Below are 19,110 nucleotides of genomic sequence, written 5' to 3' on the forward strand. Positions count from 1 at the left end.
AAATTCACCATTTCAAACATATTTTTTTAACAAATAGTCCTCACATGAACCTCTTGGTGTTTTTTTTATTAAATAGAAAAGCTGCAAAATGTAAGAAAACATTAACATCGCTGCGTCCACCATTGTTGGGAAGATGAGTTTTTCCATGGTCGTCTGTGTTTTTGCAAACGTTCTTGCACATCCTCTCGTTTAGAAATGTGCAGCTAAGTGAATGTGACATCTGGCTAAATCAAGATTGATCTGACACCAGGAAAATGTCAGGGGAGCAGCCCGAGACAGGGAAATGTCAGCGCGGTGAAGGCAGCGGGGTCTGCTGCAGCCCTGCTCGCATGCATGTCAACGGAAGGGCACTTAACACAAACCTCAGATAATGTGTACACACACACACACACACACACACACACACATTACATGTGGGTAGAGGATGGGCAAAAGAATAACAGAAATGTCCCTCTGGCTTTTTCTCAGTTCTACACCTTCCACACACACACACTCAAACAGCTATCTTTGTGAGGACAGTCATTGATGCATTCCTCAGCCCCTTACCCTAATCCTCACCTAACCTACCAGGCCCTATACCCTGACCATTATATCATAGATCATGTGTAAGACGACCCATTCAGGTGGATTAATCCCGACCTTAACACAGAGAAATTCCTGCCTAATCCTAACAATATTAGTGGTATTCATGACTAATCTCAACCCACTCTATGTCTGTATTCAGAGTCTAGGTGGACTGCGGCTGTGCACGCTCCCACAAGGATTCAAACCAATGAGTGACATCATGGACACACACACACACACAGAGGAATGATCCTTTCTAATCTGTGGGAGAGTGCTTTGGTAATGATTTTTATGTCAACATTGCGAAGTGAAATGGGGCGGTAACTTGAAGGTGGGGTCTTTGTTTGGTTTGACAAGCAGTGAAATGGATGCTGTGTTCATATTAGGTGGGAATCTAGAGTTCTGTTGTATTTCAGTTAGCATTCTACTGAAGAGTGTGGCAAAAATAGACCAGAAGTGTTTGTAGAACTCAGCAGGGAAGCCATTATTGTTGGGCATTCTAATCAGGGCAGAGTGGATTTCTTCATTTGTTAAAGAAGTGTCTAAGGTGTTTTTTTGTTCTGCGGACAGCTGGGGTAAATCTAGGTTGTAGAGAAATGAGTTGATGTCTTCTTCTTTTGGGTTGTTATTCGAGGAGTAAAGGTTGGCATAAAAATTCTCTGAATATTTGATTTGTTTCTTCTGGTGAGTTTGTTGGCTTCCCTGCTGAGTTTGTGATGGTCGATATGGTTGATTTCTTCACACACACACACTCTTAACCCTAAAATAGTCATTTGAAAGGGTCTAAATAGAAACAAAAGTGTCCATATTTATATTCTTAGGACTGTGCACTGTCTTCTATGTTTATATTGTAAATATTTCTCTTAATATCTTCTTAATATCTTTCATACATTTCTTTTTATACACTCAACAAAAATATAAACGCAACACTTTTGTTTTTGCTCCCATGTTTCATGAGATGGACTTGAAGATCTAAACTTCATTCCAGATACACAATATTACCATTCCTCTCAAACATTGTTCACAAATCTGTCTAAATGTGTGATAGTGAGCACTTCTGCTTTGCTGAGATAATCCATCCCACCTCACAGGTGTGCCACATCAAGATGCTGATCTGACATCATGATTAGTGTACAGGTGTACCTCAAACTGCCCACAATAAAAGGCCACCCTGAAATGTGCAGTTTTGTCTCACAGCAAAATGCCACAGATGCCACAAGCATTGAGGGAGCGTGCAATTGGCATGCTGACAGCAGGAATGTCAACCAGATCTGTTGCTCGTGCATTGAATGTTCATTTCTCCACCATAAGCCGTCTCCAAAGGCGTTTCAGAGAATATGGCAGTACATCCAACCGGCCTCACAACCGCAGACCACGAGTAACCACACCAGCCCAGGACCTCCACATCCAGCAGGTTCACCTCCGAGATCGTCTGAGACCAGCCACTCAGACAGCTGCTGAAACAATTGGTTTGCATAACCAAACAATTTCTGCACAAACTGTCAGAAACCGTCTCAGGGAAGCTCAACTGCATGCTCGTCGTCCTCATCGGGGTCTTAACCTGACTCCAGATCGTCGATCCCATTGTTGTGCCATACATCCATGAACATCACCTCATGTTTCAGCAAGATAATGCACGGCCCCATGTTGCAAGGATCTGTACACAGTTCTTGGAAGCTGAAAATGTCCCAGTTCTTGCATGGCCAGCATACTCACCGGACATGTCACCCATTGAACATGTTTGGGATGTGCTTGACCGGCGTATACGACAGCGTGCACCAGTTCCCACTAATATCCAGCAACTTCGCACAGCCATTGAAGAGGAGTGGACCAACATTCCACAGGCCACAATAGACAATCTGATAAACTCTATGCGAAGAAGATGTGTTGCTCTGCATGAGGCAAATGGTGGTCACACCAGATACTGACTGGTTCTGAGTCCCCAGACCGCCAATAAAGCAGAAACAAAATGTACATTTCAGGGTGGCCTTTTATTGTGGGCAGTTTGAGGTACACCTGTGCACTAATCATGATGTCAGATCAGCATCTTGATGTGGCACACCTGTGAGGTGGGATGGATTATCTCAGCAAAGCAGAAGTGCTCACTATCACACATTTAGACAGATTTGTGAACAATGTTTGAGAGGAATGGTAATATTGTGTATCTGGAATGAAGTTTAGATCTTCAAGTCCATCTCATGAAACATGGGAGCAAAAACAAAAGTGTTGCGTTTATATTTTTGTTGAGTATACATCTTTTTTTGCACTGAAACGGGTTGATGGCTTTAATCTCATTGTACTTGTGTATAGTGACAATAAAAGGCATTCTATTCTATTCTAAGTATAAGTAACTACACACATACACACCATCCCTGAGCTGTGTGTAGCTGGCAGCAGGATACGTTGTGTTTGTGGGTGAAATGATAAATAAAATGATAAATAATCTCAGTATCTGCATCCTTAGATGTAAACGTTACATCACTCTACAGCAGCCGTCTCCTCCTCCACACACATTTGTTTAGCTGCAGATGCTGAGATAACCACAAACACTTCGGCAGACCCTGTCTGTGTTTGGTGAACGAAACACCAGCCTGACTTTTTTATCCTCCCACCTCTCTCCCCCTCTCTCCCCCTCTCCTCTCTTCCTCTCTCCCTCTCTCTGCCTCTCTTTTCCACTCTGGTGTCTCTTTTCATGGACACATTTGTCAACCTGTCACTTTCAATCTGTCACTTCTTCTTTCCCTCATCATGGCCTCACATTGTGCTCTGTCGCCACGTCTTGACACACAATGATGAAAAAGCATTTTTCCTCCATGTTGCTAAACTCTTTGAAGTTGTTGCTGGCACTCTATAAAGCAAACCCTCATCTGAACACATAAAGTTTGCTATAGGGCCGCACATCATGCATAAAAGAATACACAATACACAAACACCGAGCTAAGAGACCTGCTGGTGATCTGTGTCAAGATTTTTTATATTTATATTTAATGATGCATTTGGATGTTTTGGGGTTGGTCAGTTACTTAGTAACTGTGTATTTGACCTCTCTTGATCAAGTTGGACCTTCCCTGATCTATTTACTGGTCAGACTGCAGCTGCTCCAGCAGCCAATGAGAGCAAGCAGACCGAGAAGTGTCACCAACCAGACGTTGCATCGCTTTGACGACTCTCAAACATGACAGCAATCAAAACACACAACACAACTAGGGCCAAATGGAACAACACGAGCAATACACAGACATTGTCTCGGCCTATGACGTCAGTCGTCCTCGTGTTTGTTTTTCTTCTGAAGTCACAGTCTCTGTGGTGAAGTCATTTCAATCAGGAGAGAATTTAAATCAAGAGAGATGAGGGGCTTGGCCTGGAAGACTTGAGGCCTGCGGCACCTGAGGTGGAGGTGGAGGTCCTGCAAAGACGTGATTGGCAGCACGAGCAACATGGCAGTAACTGACTGGTTCCATTACTCCAAACTGTGGTCTGTGGTCTCCTAAAACCACACTAGGTGTTGTCTGTTTGACATTATTAGCTGCTCATGTCAAAATAAAAGCCTGCAGCCATCAAATAAGTGAAAAATGGACTCAGAATTTCATGTTAGGAGTGTGTTTTTATGGATTTAAACCGTTTATGACAATGCCATGAAATTATGAAACAGCACCCCCTCAAAAAAGAAAATGTGGTGCCTCTGAAGTACATGAATTTTAACCAGATACTTGAACAGCTTGACTAGGCTGCTGCAGGTCAGAGTGTTTGGCCTGCAGTGTAAACCAATGCATTATATATATAAAAACTAGGAAAAGATGAAAGGATGTTTGTATTGAACAACATATGTATGCTCAAATCTACCACATAAAAGGCCTCTGTCTGTGCATATATCCATATTTATATCCATCCGTTGTTTCTAAAGCACGCAGCCGTGGAGGACAACACTGCGTAAAAGTCAAAAGGACAAACTCGGGGGTGTGACATTCCCGTACGTAAACGGTAATATGAAAATTGTTCTACATGTGCCAGAGCAGCTCCAGGGTGACGTGGATACAGTGATATATGTTCGGGGAGATGGATTACTTGCTATCCGCTATGCAAGTCTACCCACAATGCCACTTGTCACATTTGTCACAGCCTCGTCCTGTTGTCTTTGTTACATTTATCTGCGTCTGCGGCTCAGAGCTTGTACACACACACACACACACACACACGGTGAAGTTTCATCTCAAACAGCAGCTCGTGTTCTCTTTTTGTTTGGCTTTAAAAAAACACACACACACCCACGTGATGAATGTTACCAGCACAGAGACGGTTGTGCTTTCCAGTAGAAATGTGCATTGTGGGAAATTATTTATCCCCTGTTATCCCTGTAACAGGGATGGAACTCTTTTTTTGTTATCACTTTAAAAAAATTTTCTTCAGAGTTATTCTCATTTTTCTTAAAATCTCTTCCTGACATTTTTCTTCAATATTGAATTTAAAAGAGAAAATAACAGGAGTAGTGATGGAGTTTCATCAAATCTAAGAAACCCGGCGTCAAATGTGAATTTGTGTCATTTTTTTTTCTTTACCCTCTCTGACCAGATAAGACAGCGGGCATCCGGACGCAGCGGTCGGGCTTTAACCGCCATGAGCAGAACGTGTACTTCCTGCCCATCCTGGTGGTGGACACCGGGCCTCCCTCCCTCAGCTCCACGGGCACCCTGACCATCCATGTCTGCGGCTGCGACACAGGTGAGAGCCGCTGCAGGAGCTGCGTCATTACTAACATTATCATCACTGTCACCTCCTGCATCAGCATCAGCAGCAGCTGCGGCGCTGCAAATGGCAAAGGTCACATACGTGCCGTCGTTTGGGTCAGTGAACAGTTCTTGTCAGCTGATCACATTAGTGTGACCAATAAATCTGCAGAGAAAATGCTTTCAGATTGTAGAAATGTTGATAAAACCTCTAATATCATCATGTTGCTTTCTACCAAACAGACGGAACCATCCAGTCCTGCAACGCCACAGCCTATGTGATGAGTGCGGCTCTCAGCCCCGGGGCTCTCATAGCACTGCTGGTGTGCATGCTCATCCTCATAGGTAAGCAGGCGAACCCGCTTATGTATGTACTGTATGAATGAATGGGTGCATGAAGGATAGGACAGCTGGATAGATGTGTGATGGATGGACGGCCATTGTTCATTAGTGTTGCTTTCCGGGGCACCTGCAGCAGCATTACATCCAATAAAAAGGTAAAGCTGCACCATGAAGACGCCCCTCCAGGCAGCCGAGCATGTGTCTGTTAATGGATTGACCACTTTCAGTACATATCCATAGAAGAAATGAAGATGAATGACTAAAGGAAAACAAGTTTCTGTGTGTTTCTCCTTCTGCTTTTGTGACGAGTGAGCTTTTGTTTAAACGGCAGCGCAGATGATGGCTGCTCGCTTTTATGAATGATACGAAGCCACTTTGATCCGAGGAACACAGGCGGAGACGGAGTGAATGGGAGTGAAGTAGTGGTGGGTGGGGGTGGTTAGAGAGAGCAAACAGGCAAAAAAAGCGCTTCCTCAGCACTTGCATCCTCTGGAGCTGCAGGCTTTAAATAGACAAAGCTTTCCAGACATTTATACACACACACGTGCACGTGCTAACATGCGCCCTCCTCCCAGAGACTAAAGATGTTTGGTATTGTCACATTTGAAAATTTTATGAGTTATATGAGTTAGCTTCTCGCCCCCCCCCCTCTCTCTCTCTCTTGGCGTCCCACTCCTGGGTGACAGCGAGAGTGTTTTGTGTCCCCCCCCCGCCCGTGGCTCTGCACGTTTATACATCGCACGGTGCTGTGATGATGGATGATGTGACACTATGCAGCTTTAACTGTGACTAACACTGCTATCTGTTTCTTTTAAGAGCGTTTTCTTCCCCCTAATGAAAGTTGTTAAAACTCTGTCTCCATTAACTAAAGCATCTACAGCAGGAACTTCAAAAGCAGAGCATCATTTATTCATCGTGCTTTTAAAAGCCTCGACAAAAATGTTATGTACAAATCTGAGACTCTGTTTGCAGTCATCATGCGTTCGGTGTTCTGGACTCGATGGCACCCACTCAAACCCCGTCTGGTCTGAAAGCAGCTCTTTGGCCTCTAAAACTACATAAAAGACAAACCCAGTTTGATTGTTTGGAGAGTTTTTTTTTCAGTGAAAGAAAACCTACATTCATTCTTCCTGTTTTAATGAAGGGAGGTTGATTCCATTAGTGTCACTTAGTGTTTGAATTTACTCTACTCTCTTTTATGCACATTATAAACTGTATATACAAATGGACATGGTGACTCGGCCTCCGGTCAGTGTACAATAGCATCATGGTGGAAAAAGCTGCCATATTGGAGTCAGACTCTGCAAAGTAGAGGTCAAGAGATGAAGCCGCCCACCTCTGTGTCGACCACAGCCGGCCCGCAAGGCTTCACAAAGCTTCAGAAGGCTCAGCTGCTTGTAAACAAACCACAAACCGCCTCTGGAACAAATTTATTTGAGGAGTACTTGTAGTTTTTAGTTTGGTCCGTGTCCCCTCCACTTATTTGGAGGAGGCAGAGATAAAGACAGTATGCACAGACAGCACTTTCCCACCGAAACACTCCAGCATCACTTGCATTCAGACTGCAGGCTAAAGTGTCCCAAATTTTTTTGCACCTGTATCTGATATTGTCATGACAGTCTGAACAGCTCAATTCCGATTTTTTTTTATATCCGACCCAGGCCACTTTCATATGTGGTCCTAAATCAGATACGTATCCGATTTTTTGCAATGCGACCTCAGTCTGAACAGCTATGCGGCATATATCCGACTTCTGTGTCAGCAAAAGGCGACAGACGTCACAATTCTTCGACACAGGAGCGGGCAGACAAGCGGTGTTGTTAGCAACAAGCGCCTGTTGCCAGAAAGTAGAGCCCAACTCCAACGCGCTCGCTCACAGATGAGGAAGATGTCGACTCTCTTGCTGTGAAAGTGACACAGAAAGGCGCTCACAGACGTATTCTAAGGTTCTCATCATTCTGAAATTCTGAATGTTGAATGTTAGGAATGAAGTCAGTGTCGCTAAAAGCAGTCACGTCACTATCCCTCAGAGGCAGCGGGGGCTGGGTTCAGGCTGAACAGTGTTTTCACAACTATCATGAAGGTGTGAATGACAGCAGAGGAGGGAGGCAACCCCCCCCCCCCCCCCCCCCACACAAACACACACCTTACTTTAGCACACATGAACACGCTTCGACACATCACACCACTTAATCACAACACAATCCATTCTGTCTATGCACCACAGTTATGTGCACACACTCACACACCATCCCAGTCCGCCCTCTCTCTCTCTCTCCCTCTCTCTCTCTCTCTCTCTCTCTCTCTCTCTCTTTAGATCTGGACCACCTCTATTACATCAATTGTTGGATGATGAGAAAAATGAAAACAAATTTCTGCCTAATTACCTTACAAACAAACAGTCCCTCCATCCGTTCATTTATAGGCCTGATGTGATGAATCCATTCCGCTGCGTCGCAGCATCTGCATACATCCATTCCAATTACCTCCCATCTGCTTGTGATGAACTCCCGCGTGGGGGCAACCAGCTCAGCCCAAGGGTAAATTAACCATCTTGTCAGGAACACTTATCGCAACATCTGTACACAGGGGGGCCCCGGCTTTGTATGTATAGAAAGGCGGCTATACGCAGGTACATATGTTTAGTGTAGAAGGAAACTCAGTACATGGCGTCATATTAGCATTTCCTACGTGCCTGCTAATCTCTTATTCACATAGGTGAAGTTCTGAAAGGTGGAGGCAGCCATGCTGTCAGTGAGATGGTGGGCTTGTCTGATCAGTCTTTGTTTGATAATGTCACTGGCTCCTCGGCTCAGAGTTGGTAAACATCAAGTTTTCTATTACTCTCCTCATTAGTGTGACTTTTGAGTAATTGTCTTGGTTCTTGTTTACTATGCACGGCAGCCTGGCTCTTTTTTTTTTATTTCCTTCAACCCTGTGGCGATTAATTTCCCCCCATTCATGGAGAAGAAGAATAAACACAATGGTTACAGACACCGCTGGCCCAGTGGAGGCGGGCAAACAATGTAAGAGGAGAACAACTGTACACTATCAGCTAAAAGGTGCTGCATTCAAGAGCAGCCGCGCTTTTTTAGGCTCAATAGACAAAGAACATGCGCGGCGTTTTCAGTTCTTTTCAGGCCAAATGCAGACAATTACAAGTTTGTTTTCACTCTATAAGTGTGTGTGTATCCCATGTGTAGTAAGAATTACCTGTGTGCATCACTTCAAGTCCTGACATGCTTCTAGTCGGACACGATGCAGCCATATCTCATCCCCGTACATACGGCTGTTCTGGTGGGTTCGGAGCATCAAACAAACCTCTGCGGTTCCAGACAGCGTCGGGCCCATTATAATTGATAGTCTTTTTATCTCTGTGAGCTTGTAGGCATTTGTTTTAAGCAAGAGGCTATCTGTTCCAGAAGATGCATGGTGCCTACCGGTTAATGATCTGTCTAAACGTCCCTTCCCTGGCATCCCTATGGAGCAGTGGCTCATTGTGTCTGCTAAAACTGAGGATAAAGGTAATCGCTTTGTGGTAACATGGCCTCAAAGGCCTCTGGGAAATAAGAAAAAAAAAAGGCTGGATGGTGATTGACGGAATCAATATCCAGTAATTAAACACCAATTTGCCACACTTTCTCATCTGAATACAGTATACACATCTAAATCAGCTAATCATAATGGTCTCTGGAAAGCGCCTATACTTCCTCCTGCCATGTTGGACTGAGGATAAACTAAATAATACACTGACTCAGACTCTCCCATCTTGTGGTACAAAGTGGTATTGCCTCTGTTAGGGAACGATCTTCTGGATCCTTTCGTTTATCTTCCCCGGTTCTTTGATTAAGAAGAATTGACAATATCTGGTCTCAAAATTACAATTTATTCTCTGTGGTTGCCCGGCATCACAGCAGGAGAACAACATGCCCCTCTTTTGCAAACAGCTTTTATCCTATCTTGAGATCCCCAGAGGTACCATAAAATCATGTCCTCCCCTAATTCTGCTGCATGGGGTCAGCTCAACTGATATTTAGTTTACCTTATTTGGTAATGGTTAAACCTGAGAGTCAGGAGAAAACAGAAAGGAAATAGCAGGGGGTCCCTTTTTGTCAGTCGTAAACCTAAGTTGAAGATGTTCTCCAGGAGAATGATCACTGTCCCATACGAGTGACTTTGTGACGCCCCATAAAAGCTTACACCTCTTCCCCCATGTAAGTTCACTTTAAGTCCTAAAATCTCATAGGCCGTGGATCAGATCTGGAGGTGACCAGGAAGACAAACTCACAGGAAGGGTGGGTCGTAAAATGGGCTCATGGAGATGAACACATTCTTTCAATCAAGATCTGGATTTACAACCTTAGCTTGATATCAACCAGAGCTGTCTCCAAAGAGCAGAACAGCTAACAGAGGGAGTGAATTACGTCTATTAAAAGTCTATGAGAAGAAGGAAATTACACACTTCTCAATACATTCAGTATCCCCGTCTTCCTTTGATCTTCTGTAAAACTTACTTAACACATAAGTACTCATAAAACACATTACAGTAATATGCATACAGAAATGAAAACTTCATGTTAGGGACACACTTCTAGATATGTGAACCCACACCACATAATAACACCATGCAAAATAAAATCTGTCACCTAACACCTCATGATTCTGTCTGCGGCTAGCTGCTTAGCATGCTAACTCAGAACACAGAAACTTCTGACTCCATCCATCCATCCATCTTCAAACCGGGGCCGGTTTTTGACATTTGTTTTTATTATTTAGAGTATTTTAAACTAGCTTTAAAATCCACTAATAACAGCATTAAAACCCACTCGTGTGAGTGAGTGGGTGAGTCGGACAAACATTTTGATTAATTTTCTATTATAAGGAGGAAAAACACTGTGGCCCAGTTCACCAATTTTACAACAGGAAGTCATTCATTTATATTTTTTTAATTCATTTTCTCAGCCAAAATAAAAGCCTGACTCGCAGTCTTTAGTGGTTATTAATTTATCCACTGTCTGTAGTCTTTGAAAGCGGAGCTAGCAAATGGCGGGAATGATGGCGGGACTGGCGCCGCGTAGCGACCCCACGCTGTTAAACCGCGGGTTTGTTCTGTTGATGTTGCTGTAAACTCTGTTTAATAAACAAACATCTGCTCAGATTTCATAACGGTAAAATCCTAAAAAGATCCTTTTCTAATGGGGTTAACACGAGGGTGTTGACTGTATATCAGTCCCCGTACACAGGCTTTTTTTTTGCTAATTAATTAGCTGATCAGAAACCAGCGAGCTGCTATTGAAGATGGAGTCGTTCATTATCTCCCTCACTCTGCTCAGTGTGTTTTTATCATCGCTGATGACGACATTTGATGCTGATGCATGTTTGAGACAAATCTGCTGGAAGTATCTGAGGGAGGGGTGAAGCCCCGAGGATGGAGGATGGAGTCTGGGGGGTTGGAAGCCTCAGCTAGGCACGACTAATGACAAATGTAGGCAGTCATTAAAATAACTACGCTGAAATTTAAGCCACGTTGATGTATTTGTTTCATCAGTTTTTGTTTATTTCTCATCTCATTAGAATATAATGTGATTTATCTCAAATTATTGTAAGTTTAGACTTCGTTTTCTGAGACATTTCTCTATTTGTCTCCATGTTTGCCTCCATTTTTAAGTTGAAGAAGCAGAAAGTCTTACTTTCACTTAGCTTGGATGAGTATTGATATACAGATTGGCCTCCATTAGGCCTTTTGGATCATATTTCTGGGCAAGGCAATCAGGATTGTGAAAAATCAATGCTCATGCATTTGAAATGTAAAACGTGATAATATATTATCCTCCCCTGTTGTGTGTTTGCCCTGAGAGGTGAATTCAAAGTTGCAGTGGGTGTAGTTAGAGACTGATCAGCGGATCCATCACGCAGGCGGCGTGTTTGACACGTTTTCTGTCGTGCAGATGTTTGTTTCTGTTTTTCTGAAGTTCCATTTTTGCTGCTTTAAAGCCTGCAAACCCTAATCCATGTCTTCAGCAGGAAGAGTGTTAAGCCACAGATTTCCAAACACTCACTGTAACGACAGTTTAGAAATCCTTTAAATCAGAACCTGCTCGGCGTTTATCTCTTAATCTGAGAAACTCATATATCACAGAATGTTTGTGTTTTTTTTTCTGTCTCCCTCTCCATCAGTTCTCGTCTTGCTGATCCTAACCCTGAAACGCCACAGGAAGGGTCAGAGGATGGCCGAGGACGAGGAGGACATGAGGGATAATGTCATCAAGTACAACGACGAGGGCGGAGGGGAGCAGGACACTCAGGCGTATGACATGAGCGCCCTGAGGAACCTCTATGACTTCCCAGAGGCCAAGAGCTGTGACTCTGGCCCGGACATCCGCTCTCTGCCGCAGTGGATACAGGCGAACAGGGTGGGCGGCGGCGGTGGCGGCAGTGCGGCAGAGGGAGCGGCGGCGGCCGTGGCTGCTGACTTCTCTCTTTTTAAAGGCTACATCAAGAAGAAGGTGGAGCAGGCGGACGCCGACCTGTCTGTGCCGCCGTACGACTCCTTCCAGACGTACGCCTTCGAGGGCACCAGCTCGCCGGCGCTCTCGCTCAGCTCCATCCACACGCTGTCCACGACCTCGGAGCAGGATTTCTCCTACCTGAGCGACTGGGGCCCTCGCTTCAGGCAGCTGGCGGGATACTACGCTCCAGGAAACCCCGAGGAGGAAGGGTCCTAGCACAGCTTCTCCTCTGCAGAGACACATTTAACCTCCCCTCTTTTTCTTCTTCTTCTTCTTCTTCTTCCTTTCCTGCTTCTCTGTCTCCTCCTCTCACCCCGTGGCGCTCTTCTGAGATCAGAGCCAGCTCTGTGTACTCATTAAAGACAGAGTGCCACCTCTTTATCTCTTTTGGAAAACTCTGTCTGAGACTTTGAACTCCTTTGAGATGTTTCTTTTTTTAAGTTTCTTGGTTTGTTTTGTTTGAAACCTGAAAAAGGAGAAAAAAAAATCCAAACCTGCCGCTAAGACTTGTGTGACTGAAGGATGTCTTTCTCTCCATGTTTATATTAAGTGATTCCAGAGTATGGACGTTACAGAGGTAGGGTTAAACCATGCCAAGGCAAGCTGTCCGATTAAAAACATGTATTTATTTAAGAAGGAGCAAAATATTTATGTATTTATTTGTTTTTGTGTGTGTGTGTGTGTGTGTGTGTGTGTGTGTGTGTGTATTTATTTATTTATTTATACCACCATCGCTATGGTAACCCTGCTGAAGAAGAAATCTAACAGTTAAAGGGAGGAGGAGGAGGAGGAGGAGGAGGAAGAATGAGAGACGACTCCACACAGTGTCTGGGTCCAGTGGGTCATATAAAAGTTACATTCTGGAAAATATTTGTATTTATTTTCTATGACCACTTTTGTAAAAATAATAACAATAGATATATGAAAAGCAAACGAGGAAACGCAAAGAATGAAAGAGCTGCGGCTGAAGAAGACTTTTGCTGTAATGTAGTGATTTATAAGAAGAAGGGTCTGTTTGTGTTTCTGTTTTTTTTCTCTCTCTCCTGGAGGTCACAAACTGAGGACAATTGTGTGTTAACAATTTTCTTTTCCTCCCCACAGCCATTTATAAGGCAATAAGGCACAAACCGCAGCGGTGATTTAAGACTAAACTAAATGACTGTTTCGTGGAATTGGCTGGTGGCCAGCTTTGTTCCACTGGGAGCCGATCTTCATTCCAGATTTGTGTGTGTGTGTGCGTGTGTGAATGTGTTTCATTTTATTTTATATCCTGAGAAGTTTTTGCTTTTGATATTTTATTTCTTTTTTGGGGTTAGGGGAGGGGATGAAGGTATGGAAGAGGAGGGGTGCAGTCACATCCACCGGATATCCATGACCTATTCAGTGTTGACCTTAACTTGCAAATGTATGGAACATTAAAAAAAAAAAAACTAAATAAATATTTAATTTTTTTGGTAAAATCTTACATCTCATCTCTGTGTGCAATAAAAACTGACTGACACTGAAATGAGATCACAGAGATGCAGTAAACAGAGCGTCCATGTTACTAATTACTGTTTGCTGAAGATGTCTTCTGAATTATGAATAATGGCGGCAGCAGCAGCGGCGGTGGCAGCGGAGCCGGCGTTTGTTTACACCAGGGGTAGATTCAGAGAATGGTTGGTAGATGGAAACAAACAGACCATATGACAGGCCAGAGCCGAACAAAAGGCTCTCCTCTCAGCGTGTCTCCCTCCCGGCTGCCTTCTGCCAAAACTACTGTAATTGTCGTAGTCACCAGAGGTTGCTGAGGCACATGAGGCTGCTTTCATCTTTATGATCTGCTGCTAAAATGGCCAGGCAGGCAGTGGCTGCGACTCACATTCAGCTGCTCTCATAACTGGGTTTCAAAGAAAATGTCGGCTTTTATTCAGTCAGTAGTCGCTCCACTGTATCCGCTGATAGTTTGCTGAGAACTGACATTGAACTGTGTTTCAAACATAAATTATCCATCACTGTGACACGAAGAGAACATATTTTTGTTCTCTTATGGACCCAAAGTGGCCAAAAAAAAACAAAAAAGCATTGCAGCTGTCACACTTGATTCGGTCTCTTTACAGGCACAGAAGTCAGGCCGCCATTAGCAGCACAGCCCGACTTAATGGTGTTACAGTGGTACAGAATCCTTGCTAACTATTGGAGTCATCATGTGAATTTGCCCGTTTTTGTAGCACACTCCATCATACTGTATTGACCTATGATGCATCAGTGTATGTATTTATTTGTGTATCTTTGCCAAGGAGTGCTTGGGCCATGCATTATTAATCACAGCTCTTAGCTTAACAGCATTTGCAAACTGACAAGCAAATGTCAGGGTCTGGATGGATAGCCAGGTCAGCGGGAGCTGCACAGCCACAGACGCTCAGGGAGGAATGATGATGAAAAAACTCTTCCTTTGAAAAGGTAAATAAGTGATTGGAGAACATCTCTCTGCAGGGGGTTCCTGTTGTTGTTGGATGAGATGCGCCAGTTCGGCTGGCTGCAGGAAGGAGCTGCCAGAATCACAGCACTGCACTGCTGCTGCGCTGGGTTCAAACCACACCCAAGCTGTCCACCACTTTCATTCCTTTCTGCTTCTCTGCAGACTCACCTGTGCTGTCAGCATAATGCTGCCTCAGACACCGCTGCGCAATCCAAGGTAGGACTCGTGGAGACTCAGAGGTGCCATAAAATGCTTCCGCCCCAGCCCGTCCTCACCACAGGACGTAAGGTGCAGTCGAAAAGTGAAGGTGTGTGTATTTCTGCATCTCCAAGTCTTCATCGGGATGGGACTCATCACCATGGGAGCAAACCTCACGGTGTTTAGAGTCACGGTGTCAGGTGGACACGAACCACAGACTCCTGACTGAGGGTCTGCTGCCTGTACGTCACCACACCTCCTGATCAGATGTCCTTTGGCAATATGTTCATATGTTCATATCTGGTCTCTATTAACCAAATGTAACTTCACATTATCTTGATAATATTACTCTAAGTTTGACAAACTGTACCCTAAAAGAGGTCTGTTTGGATGTGACATGTGACTACTCCACCGCTTCCTTCAGTACATTCATTTATCTTCCATCACTGTCAGAGGAAATGTCGGTCCTCAGTGATGACCCTCACATGTGATCATGCATATTCATCACCATAAATTTAGAACACCCCCCCCCCCCCAAACTCCAAGGGTAGCGTGAGACCGGACATTAGTTATGTAGATGGCCGTTTGGTGATTGACAGCTCTCTGGGGGCATATCTGTGTGCACATTAGATATCCTCTTCTCTTCTCGCCGTTCTTGGCTGGGTAATGACAATCGATTAAACACTGGGGGAAAATATGAATGTGAACGGCAGAAAATATCAATCATACACAGCCTAATAGCGTTCAGTTCTCAGACACCGTAAAAACAAAGCTTTCACCTTCAGCAGGAAAACAGCAGACCCATCCATTAGCTCAAACACAGCACACAGGCACACCTGACCATCCAAAGCAGCACTCATGATCAGCTGCATTAATAACATGAGGCGACTATTTTAGTTCGATGACGATTGACTCTTTGTGTGTTTTCTTCTCCATGGCCAGGCAGGCTTTTCATTCAAAGGCTCCGGGTTGATGTTGTTTCAGAGACATTACCTCAGCCTGAAAAGATTTATTTGTTGCATACTTTTAAAATTCAGACTAAAATGAAGTGGGAGTTAAAGCAAAGTAAGACAACAAGAGACTTACTTTGAGAAGAATCCATTTTCTAATCTAATTATCCTGTTTAATGCTGGGTGGCCATACAGGATGAAGCACGACTGAGGAGGACTCAGGTAGGGCCAGGACTACCAAAGAAGAACATGCTTCCACTTTGAGACCAACAGCTTTAAAGAAAAGTTACCGTTTGTTTGGCTCAATGCTTCGGGGTTTGTATGGTCACACAGACTGTTGGCTAGCTTTGGCCAGATTTGAAGAAATTTGATCAAACCAAAGACGGCATCGTCAGGCGAAGGTGGATCACATGTGAAAGCTCAGCACCGCGCACAGAGGAGTTATAGAGTCTGATGGCGGACGGCAGGAATGACTTCCTGTACCGTTCCTTAGAGCAGCAGGGCAGCAGGGGTCTGTTGCTGAAGCTGCTTCTCAGTTCTCGGTCCACAGTTTTAAATTAAATAAGGACCTGTGTCTGGTTCAAAGAAAAAGTCAGAGTCAGTCAGAGTTTGTGTTGTGTGTTGCTGCCACAGCTCGACAAACTTCCATCACCTCTGTCTAACGCTGTCTGGTCACCGCCATGTTTGTTATCATATGTAACAATTTTGCGTAGGCGCAGGGACGTTGAGTGTTTTAAACCAGTGGTGAAAAGCACAGATGTTGTACACTGTGCGATTAAGGATGCACGACAAAGCTGAAATTCAAATCTGCCAGACACAGCCACAAAGGTTCAGATAAGAAAGTAGGCTGGGAGGTGGCAGGTGAACAGGTAAGGCTGTGGTGTAGACATTGATAACAGGGTAAGGGCTTAGGTAAAGACCAGGGTTTGTCCTAAAACAAAGTCTTTGTGAAGACTGAAGCACTGACCTCATGTTACAAGAGATCTACACTAAAACAAATCAGAGCATTTTATTTATTTAAATAAACAATTTGGACCATACCAAGCTACACTCAACAAAAATATAAACACAACACTTTTGTTTTTGCTCCCATGTTTCATGAGATGGACTTGAAGATCTAAACTTCATTCCAGATACACAATATTACCATTCCTCTCAAACATTGTTCACAAATCTGTCTAAATGTGTGATAGTGAGCACTTCTGCTTTGCTGAGATAATCCATCCCACCTCACAGGTGTGCCACATCAAGATGCTGATCTGACATCATGATTAGTGCACAGGTGTACCTTAAACTGCCCACAATAAAAGGCCACCCTGAAATGTGCATTTTGTTTCTGCTTTATTGGCGGTCTGGGGACTCAGAACCAGTCAGTATCTGGTGTGACCACCATTTGCCTCATGCAGTGCAACACATCTTCTTCGCATAGAGTTTATCAGATTGTCTATTGTGGCCTGTGGAATGTTGGTCCACTCCTCTTCAATGGCTGTGCGAAGTTGCTGGATATTAGTGGGAACTGGTGCACGCTGTCGTATACGCCGGTCAAGCACATCCCAAACATGTTCAATGGGTGACATGTCCGGTGAGTATGCTGGCCATGCAAGAACTGGGACATTTTCAGCTTCCAAGAATTGTGTACAGATCCTTGCAACATGGGGCCGTGCATTATCTTGCTGAAACATGAGGTGATGTTCATGGATGTATGGCACAACAATGGGCCTCAGGATCTCATCACGGTATCTCTGTGCATTCAAAATGCCATCAATAAAATGCACCTGTGTTCTTCGTCCATAACAGATGCCTGCCCATACCATGACCCCACCACCACCATGGGCCACTCGATCCACAACATTGACATCAGCAAAGCGCTCACCCACACGACGCCACACACGCTGTCTGCCATCTGCCCTGAACAATGTAAACCGAGATTCATCCGTGAAGAGAACACCTCTCCAACGTGCTAGACGCCATCGAATGTGAGCATTTGCCCACTCAAGTCTGTTACGGCGACGATCTGGAGTCAGGTTAAGACCCCGATGAGGACGACGAGCATGCAGTTGAGCTTCCCTGAGACGGTTTCTGACAGTTTGTGCAGAAATTGTTTGGTTATGCAAACCAATTGTTTCAGCAGCTGTCTGAGTGGCTGGTCTCAGACGATCTCGGAGGTGAACCTGCTGGATGTGGAGGTCCCGGGCTGGTGTGGTTACTCGTGGTCTGCGGTTGTGAGGCCGGTTGGATGTACTGCCATATTCTCTGAAACGCCTTTGGAGACGGCTTATGGTGGAGAAATGAACATTCAATGCACGAGCAACAGATCTGGTTGACATTCCTGCTGTCAGCATGCCAATTGCACGCTCCCTCAATGCTTGTGGCATCTGTGGCATTTTGCTGTGAGACAAAACTGCACATTTCAGGGTGGCCTTTTATTGTGGGCAGTTTGAGGTACACCTGTGCACTAATCATGATGTCAGATCAGCATCTTGATGTGGCACACCTGTGAGGTGGGATGGATTATCTCAGCAAAGCAGAAGTGCTCACTATCACACATTTAGACAGATTTGTGAACAATGTTTGAGAGGAATGGTAATATTGTGTATCTGGAATGAAGTTTAGATCTTCAAGTCCATCTCATGAAACATGGGAGCAAAAACAAAAGTGTTGCGTTTATATTTTTGTTGAGTGTACATTTAAGGGAGGGGTGATGAGGTTGGTTCTCTCTAGGTTAGTTTAAATCATAGCTGTGATTTAAATGAAATGCTGTTTGTGTTGTTTAACCCCTGCTGGCGTCGAGGTGGTTGTGGCCATGATGGTAGTTAAACCTCCCTTTTCCTGAGTGAGGGTTTGGTCTGTGGGAATGCTGTGTGAGTTGTGTTGTTTTCCTACAGAAGGATTTTGAAATCCATCAGAGAATGATCAGTTCATTAGGAGGCTTTGAAGCAGTTCATGGTGCGGCCCTCTGGGTTTTTTTATTTGCGGTCACACTAGCAGTCCTTCCTCTTCAGAGATCCTGTGGAAAGTCTTCTTAAAGCACCTGCTGTTAGTCATGCATCGCTCGATGTGTACACCTGAAGCAGGGGTCAGTGGTGACTCCTGTATAACTCACTGCACACTTGGCAGAGTAGCAGACAATTGATTTGACGCTGTCGTTGTGTTGCTACGTTTGAATTTGCCACTACAGCATCTCTGTCACTTCAAATAAAGGAGGACATCTCACCGAGGCCTCGGAGAACATGAGCGCTATATATTCTATTGACATGCAACGTGTGTGGGTGCTGTGCTGCATCGTGCAGCTTTAAACGCCAGAAAGAAAAGGATCGAATCCTTAAAATGATATTGACGATGCCCCAAAAAAAGTGATGCTC

General features: G+C 44.4%; 1 protein-coding gene across 1 annotated transcript in view; it reads left to right on the forward strand.

The window, feature by feature from the left end:
* Window positions 1–12,479, forward strand: part of cdh22 (cadherin 22) — a 75,697-nt gene extending 63,218 nt beyond the window's left edge. The window contains exons 10-12 of the mRNA XM_028405674.1: window positions 5,134–5,283; window positions 5,532–5,633; window positions 11,808–12,479. Coding sequence (XP_028261475.1) covers window positions 5,134–5,283; window positions 5,532–5,633; window positions 11,808–12,355 — 800 coding nt within the window. The 3' untranslated portion in view covers window positions 12,356–12,479. The remainder of the gene's footprint in view (window positions 1–5,133; window positions 5,284–5,531; window positions 5,634–11,807) is intronic.
* Window positions 12,480–19,110: the final 6,631 nt, after the last annotated feature.

This window comes from Parambassis ranga, chromosome 5 (assembly GCF_900634625.1).
Source record: "Parambassis ranga chromosome 5, fParRan2.1, whole genome shotgun sequence".
Lineage (NCBI taxonomy): Eukaryota > Metazoa > Chordata > Actinopteri > Ambassidae > Parambassis > Parambassis ranga.